At 36.0% G+C, this 7,840-nt stretch overlaps 1 protein-coding gene across 1 annotated transcript; it reads right to left on the bottom strand.

Annotated features, from left to right (window-relative positions):
- Positions 1-556: 556 nt before the first annotated feature.
- LOC101252014 (conserved oligomeric Golgi complex subunit 6) lies at positions 557-7,465 on the bottom strand. Its single transcript, XM_004245961.5, has 11 exons — positions 7,101-7,465; positions 6,936-6,988; positions 5,231-5,378; positions 5,036-5,143; positions 4,044-4,111; positions 3,386-3,509; positions 3,149-3,295; positions 2,784-3,044; positions 2,412-2,696; positions 1,641-1,787; positions 557-1,249 (listed from the first exon to the last, which is right to left on the bottom strand). Exons 1-11 carry the CDS (start codon positions 7,308-7,310, stop codon positions 725-727), a joined length of 2,076 nt encoding a protein of 691 aa, XP_004246009.1. The 5' UTR covers positions 7,311-7,465; the 3' UTR covers positions 557-724.
- Between the last annotated feature and the right edge of the window lie 375 nt (positions 7,466-7,840).

The following is a 7,840-nucleotide window of genomic DNA, read 5'->3' as shown; positions in this document are numbered from 1 at the left end:
AAATTAAATAAGTAAATACATGAATCATACGTAGAATATCATATCAGACACAAATTATTATATAAAATGTCACATAATATGTATATATCTATTTATCTAATTTTATATAAAGTATCAAGTTATGCACCTCAAAATTATGAGCTATGGCCAAAACTAAAAAGCATATTCATCTGTCATGTCATTATTTTTATTATAATAGACTTGAACAGTTCAATATCGAGTGACATGCAATGGGTTCTTATATAGCCAATTGAATTAAAATATCCAACAATTCAATCCATTTATACCACTTTGTTTTAATGTTCATTTTTATTCCACTTATATTGTCTCTTCGATAGAGTAATTAATTTTGACAGAATGTGTCCCTTTTCAAAATTTCTTGTCTTTAATTTTACGATTCTTTTAATTGGTAGGTGGAATTATTATAATTCATATGTGGTCCTGTTGCTCGTTTTGTGTAATAGATTTCGTTGAAGTTGTTTAATTTGTATATCTATGATGATACATACAACTACCTCACTTAAGGTAAACAAAGTAGGTGATGCATGCTGATTCATTTGTTAGATAGAAATTTGATTCAATTAATTTGGGAGAAAAAATCATACTAAGAAATCCAAATTAAATGTTTATTTTTATGCATACAAGTATAAAGAAAATATGAATCAAAAAGTGAAAAATACAAATATCAGACAACGTACTACAAATTACAAGTATAATTCAGTTATCAAATTCCCAAAATTGTTCTTATCTGATCAGGTGGATGTCTAGCCAATGACTTTGGATCGGTGTAGCCATTCTCAGGATCCATGATAGCTCTGTAAATAAGCTCGTAAGCTTCGGCAAGCGATCTAGCTACCTGAACACTTGTTTCTGATCGCAATCTGGGAACTTGCATCTGCTCAAATTCAGGAATGGCAGTTTCACTGCCTAAAATGAGACCAAATAAAGCCTTCAAACTCTCCGCAACAGAAACCGGAGATGTATCCTCTTGTTCTGCTAATGGTGTCCTTGCTATGGAGTTGCTAGATTCATTAATTTCTAATGACTTGCGGAAATGTGACATTTTAGTTAATAAATCACATCTTCTTAGAATAGCTTCAACTTCTTTTTCCACGAGAGCATTTATGTGATTGTCTATCATCACACCTAGCTTCTTCGCGTAGCCGCTTGCAACATCATGTCCTAGAAGTGGTTGCTGGATTGCACATAAGCAGTTGATAAGGAAAATTTTGGCTGGAGTTTCACTGGTCTGCATTAAACAAAACAGAAGGTTAACGCTAATGCAATGTCTGATAGTACTATGTTATACCACCCTTGATCAATTGATAGTTTACTCATAGCAGCAGACATGGAATGAACGCAAAATCAAGATTTCAGTCGATCGTCTGTCTGACATAAGGTGGTCCAACAAATCACACTTGAAAAAAAAATTACTGTTGTTAAGAGTAAAATATCCCAAACACAGCTTGAAATGTGTCAAGAGGATAGGATGACTCCATGGATTCTTGTTTTTCCTTTCTGTTTGGTTTCTTATCTTTTAATGGAGGAGAGAGAATGGGAATGAAATTTCATCAGCCAAGATTACAACGCAAGAGGCCTAATTGGACTTTGACCTTCAAGGGAAACAAGACCAAAAATACCTGCGTTAAAAGTGCTGAATTGCTGCCATCCAAAAGAGCATCAACCGATGTTTTGCGATGTTGACTTGGATCAGAAGTAATTCTGTTCCTTCTTGAGGAGTGCATGGAACCTTTTGACTTGTGCGCCTCTGCTGCTTGCTCACACATCTGCATGGAAGATAAATATTAAATATAGTAAAGCATAACAAGTCTGATGAGGCAATACTGCAGTAAAATCAGCAACGATGCATTTACAGTCTGTCACACGTCAAGAACCCCACACCAAACAATCTTAAATTCTAAAATCATTCAAACGGGAGATTGAAATCAACAGTGAATTCTAGTTTTTCCGATGTATATAGCTGATGCACTTCAGTTTTTCAAATAAACTAACTTACATAATCCTCTTTGCTGCACATGAGAAACAATGAATAGTGCTAAGATTTCAGCAGAGAACATATTCATTCTCGTGAGGAACATCAACCAAGGTTGACATGTAATTTAACACGATTTTATATTTGGTCTTACTTTAATGGAAAGGCAAGTCATATCAACTGTGAATAAGTTACATTTATTTCTCTAATTCTTGTTAGCAACTTTTTCTATAACTATAGTGTCCTGGCCATACCTCCATTAATTTCACAAGGTACCAACTACCTCTCACCAGCACAGAGGATTGTGCAGTTTTTACTTATTTAACACAAAAAACCAGGAACTTATACACAAGTAGTAAAATAGGTAATCATTATTTTCAAGTAATCATTTACTTTAAGTATCTTGATGGACACTAACCTGAATAATAGGGTCTAGCAAAGCAGATATAACTGGATCAAAGTCGGGCTTCTTTCCTGATGCAGGGAACATCATGCTATCATGTGTTTGAATAATTTCAAGCAGCACTGAAACTCCTTCCCTTAAAGCTGGTGGTGGAGAAAGATCAACAGCTACCAATGGAGGATACCTCAAAAGCTTCTCGCCTCGACCCTTCAGTATGTCAAAAAATGTTTTCTGGGCTGCTTCCTTGAGAACCAATAAGGTATTACAAAGAGATGTTTCTATCCCCAGCAAATCCGATATCTGCATTGGAAAAACATTTGAGGGCAAGGAAAACTTAAAAACGGGGGTGCAATAAGATTGGGACAATAGCAGTAGATTTCAACTCACTGTATAGAAATAGAACTCCAGTGTATTGCTAAGCTTGTAAGAAATTATAAGATTAGGTTGGGAGTGCAAAACTTGTTCCACTCTAACTTTAAAAGGGCGGCAAACTCCTTCAAATATCCTGTCTAGAACAAAAGTCAAGTCAGATTCTGTCTTCTCAGACTCGCTATCTATGCCTTTGGAGTAGTTATGACTAGCTGGTCTAGTATCTGATGCATCCGGGTCAAGCAATGCAAGGACAAGCTCTCTTTCAGATGCCAATGCCTGTCATAGACATGAACAAAATCAGATGCGGCATGTCAATGCGCAAAAGGCCCTTCTTTTGCTACACAGGACGAATAACTCAAACACTGTGTTAAATGTATCACCTGATGCAACCATCCCAGCATATCACCAACGTATCTTAAAGGATCGTGAGCATGCACTTCAATTGGCCTGGGAAGTCCTCCAGGTCCTCCACGTGTAAGTGCACTTATAAATCTCCTAAACAATGCATTGTGCCTCATGTTTGCCACCTAATATTTCAGATTGCATGAATATGAAGTGCATATATCATTGCAAAGTTTGTTAAATTATTATTCTAACTTTTAGTTAAGATAAGTTACCTCTTCTGCACAATATTTAAAAAGCACTGGTCTTTCTTTGAGACACCGAACTGCTGTTCTCAGAAGGTCACCCACTTCAGGGTTATCAACATCACCAAGTCTCCTACACTCTGTCTGAACCCACCTAGAAAGAAAAACCAGCATAATGTCAAACATAGCAGAAAGCTCATATGACCACTGAACCACTTGTTTAAGCACTTCTAAGTTTTAACTAACCATACAATAAATTAGACAAATCATATGACTTACTAATAGTAGACAGACCAGTCTGAACTAAGTCACAATAACCCAGACATCAGTCACTGAGACAAAACAGAGGTACACATAAACAAAGAGAGCACTAATTCTAGACTGTGTTTGTAGCCATGGATTGGAATTGTTGTAAGAGGCCTAGAATAGATGTTCCAGTCACAAGGAGCAGGTTGACAAAGGTAGATCATATGAGAAACAAATTGATCAAAATGGGCGTCTGAATTCCCTGCCACACAATAAGAATTTTACCAGATAGCTATACTGTTTTACGTTCCAGGCATCAGCTGTGAGCTGACCACCACAGAAGTTACATTTTCTGATAGGCACTTAAACAAGAGAATCCTATGACAGGAATATAATATGAAATGTGCAAATTCAAGAGTCCACTGAGGCAGAGAAGAGTAACCTGCAAAGGCGTTCATATGCTCCTTCTTGATACATGGCCATCATATCCATGAGCTCCAAACCAGCACGCTGCCGAAAGCATTCGAGTCAACAACAACATACCCAGTAAAATCCCACACTGGGATCTAGGGAGGCTATTCAAGTCAATAAGGCGAAAATAGAAAAATCATGTTTGTCCTTTCCTAGTAGATTTTTTTTCAGAATGGCAACAGTGTCCTTGCCTAGAATATAATACTAACATTTGGAAAAAGCTAAACTATCATTAGGAAAATATAACTGAAACTAGATGAGTGAACTCTTTTTATTTACCCATCATGTAAGGGCCCTTGAAGGGAAAAAAAGCTCTTTTTCCATTTCATTTAATTGTGAAATTTCCCATATATCCTTGGGTCACTCATGTAGTTCAATTTGTATAGACAATTGGCAGTGCTTTGTTAGTAAAAATTTCAACTTTCATATTTCAATGATCTATAGATCTTGTACAAGGTTCCCCTTTTTGTCAGCAAAATTTTCATACCTATTTTTTAGCCAAAAAGGTGATCAAATACATCGAAATTGGACATGCTTCTATAGGCTAACACACCTTAGATGGACACAACTGTTATGTGATTAAGAAGCATGACATTAGATAATAAACAGCTTCAAGAACAGATGAGCAGATATTGCAGGAGAAATTGGTAAATATGTTCCTTTTTTGGGTATATATCAGCGTAATTTGTTAATCTGGCCTGAGATGAGTTTAAATTGCGAAACATAGTTGTTGTTGTTATTTGCAATTGATTAATTTGTTACAATCAGTGTGATTAGAAAACAAAATTGAATTTCGTTATATGTCCTACATAGAGTCCCACTATTCCATGAGTAAATAACCGACTTTTAATTCATCAATCAAGATGAGGATCCTTCATTTGCCATAGTAAAAGCTGAATCAAACTACATGTAGTCTGGATAACATCATGTCACACTCTTCAAAGACGTAAGAGAGAAGTTTACTTGGTGGTGTGTCCTGAGAAGCACTTTGCAATTGGCATGAATTTCTTGAACATGAGCAAGAGCCTTGAAAAAATTGTCATCCAGATCTTCTTCTCTTAGGGCATTAATCTACATCAACATAAAAGTTGTAAAGCAGTATGTTAGTAAGTACTATATGAGTGATATAGGCTTCAACTCAAAAGGAATGACTAACACCTCTTCTGGGGATAGCTGATAATCACGAAGAAAGCATGACACAATTTCTTGCCTCTGTGTAGTAACTTCAAATTCCTGCTTCAGCCGTTCTGTGGTACTGATAATATCGCCTGTCGTGGCATTGCAACTGCTCAAAGCCATTGCGATTCTGGAAAATGCAGGCATTACAAGAAGACATGTCAGAACAACTTCTTTTTAATTGATATAACGGCGTCCTTATCATACCAACTATGGTAGATAGTAGACAGGTGGGAGCAAAATCCAGGATACTGGTATAAGTATTTAGCTGGAAAAGAGGGGAAACTCAATATATGAATTATTGATTGCATTTATCAAAATTATTGGTATTTGGAAGCTTCCACTCTGGCAAGATAGGTAGACATTTTTGTAAGGAAACAGGTTGAAGAAGACGAGGTCGGAACAAGAGAAGATTCTTGTCAGCTAACTTTTACTCATCCAATAAGGCAATTAGCACAAACCATTTAAAGGTATCCCTCTCCTCTCTATCCATTTGATTATTGTGTGCAAAAGTATTGTAAAACTTAAAACTAAGACCTTCAAGGCAAATTTCCAACAATAGGAATTCACATTCGCACGCACTTGTCCAAGGAAAAGGTTCACTTAAGATGAACTTAGGATTTCACCTTCACAAGTAACTTCCAATAGGTTCATTCAAAATGATTTATTTTCTTCACTAGGGCAAAAATTTTCATGCTGTCATTCTAATTATTCTTAATCAACATAATCACACTAGTTTCAGAACCAAGTTCCCTACAAAAAGTTCAGAAGTGGTATACCTTTGTTGTCCATTTGACTATTTCCTATCCATCCAGCTAATCATAGTTTCACCAGACCATGATATTCTGTACAATATCTTATTCTAGGTGAGTCTATGAACTCCATATTTCAACTTCTTATCAGCTATCCAGGCAACTACTCCAGGAAGATCATTCCATTTTGCCACCACCTAAAAGACTCAACTAATCCAGTTCTGTAAAAGGCTTACTACAAAAAAAAAAAAAAAATCTGTAGATACCTCACATCTCAAATCCCTTGTCCGTTAGCAAGTTAAAGTTAAGTACAAAAACTCCTTCAGTAAAAATAGTTATCATGGCTAAAAACAAATATCATCGCATGTACTTTTGTGATGAATGGTTCTTTGGGATCACTTCCATACACATCTGATATATGTCCAGTAAAAAGTGTAACATACAATAAACAAGGAATCCCATCCTCACACGTATCATCCTTTTTAAAAAAAACACGTGCCTAAATTAACCGGTATTTTACAGAGAAAGAACAAGAATTATGGCGCACCAAATTTCCTCTCCTAAGAGCATCACAATCCCTCCACTTCTTCCATACATCACATGCACTATTTACAGAAAAAAATTATAAAAGCAACGTTTCATTCTCAACAATTTCAAAGTACGAGAATGAAAGAAGGAAAATAAAATTAAAGTACTAATATGTAAGTAACATTCTCAAGCCAATAAGATCCAAATGAATTTAACTTATGTAGGCCAAAGGTGCAAACAAATTATAGGCTATCCTAGTAATTAACCAGTTGTAGCATGTCGCATTCCTAATATTCCATTGTAACTAGTTTCACTTATCATGGGTGACCAGATAGTTTAAGAATTAGCTTCCACCTATAGAAGTTAGACTTAATCCAAATATATCAATCGGAAGAGTAAATACTTACTTGTCACAGCATTCAACGATCTCATTGACTTCTTGTTCAACTCGATCCAACGACTAACAAAATACATTTAAGAAAAAGGAAGTTAATTCACCTGAGAATTACTAAACTAACAACTTCTACAGAAATGAACGAAGGAAAAACTCAAATTTCAACAGCAAAAGGTACCTTTTGAGCAGCTGCGGAGGAAAGGAGAAACTCTTCATTGATAGATAGAGAACGCTTTTCAATAGTGGATCGGAGGTTCCGGCGAGAATGAGGTGTATTTTCGGTGTAGAATTCAGAGAGAGTATTGAGCGACGCGAGTAGATCCGCCGTGTCTGTTCGAGTTTCCAACACTTTCTTCAGCTTCCGAGATAGCCCCGGTGCCAATGCCATCGCCGGCGACCGTCGATTTCCTCTACCAGTTATAATAATCTGTAGATATATGAATTCGTATGCATATGTGAAGCTCTTCAAGTGAAGTGATCGGAGTTACAGATCTCTTCCTCCTCCTAACGTAAACAGAGTAGAAATGATTGCGGGTTGGGCCCAAAACATTCAAATGGGCTTTATCATATTTTGTTTTGGGCTGCATAGTAAATTGGGTCAAAGCCCACCCAAATAATATAATGTGGGCCGAGGTAAAGATATGTAAAAATTTAAGGAATCCCATAGTGTAATTCAATAATTACACTCTGTCCCGACAAATTTAGTATTTACTAAAAATCCCTTAAAATTTTTGTTCCGTGATACTTTAGACTCTAGTGATACATGGTAAATTTAAACTGTTAAGAAAAAAATGGGGGGAAAACAGTACATTTAAACTTGTTAACTAAAATAGCTTAATTTACGGTAACAGATCATTAATCAGCATTAAATTAGCACGTAATTGAATATTTATTTCAAATTTTGAAAAGCAAAGATTA

The sequence above is a fragment of the Solanum lycopersicum genome, chromosome 8, assembly GCF_036512215.1.
Source record: "Solanum lycopersicum chromosome 8, SLM_r2.1".
Lineage (NCBI taxonomy): Eukaryota > Viridiplantae > Streptophyta > Magnoliopsida > Solanales > Solanaceae > Solanum > Solanum lycopersicum.
Note: the sequence above shows the minus strand (reverse complement) of the source record. Positions and strands in the feature narration are given on the sequence as shown.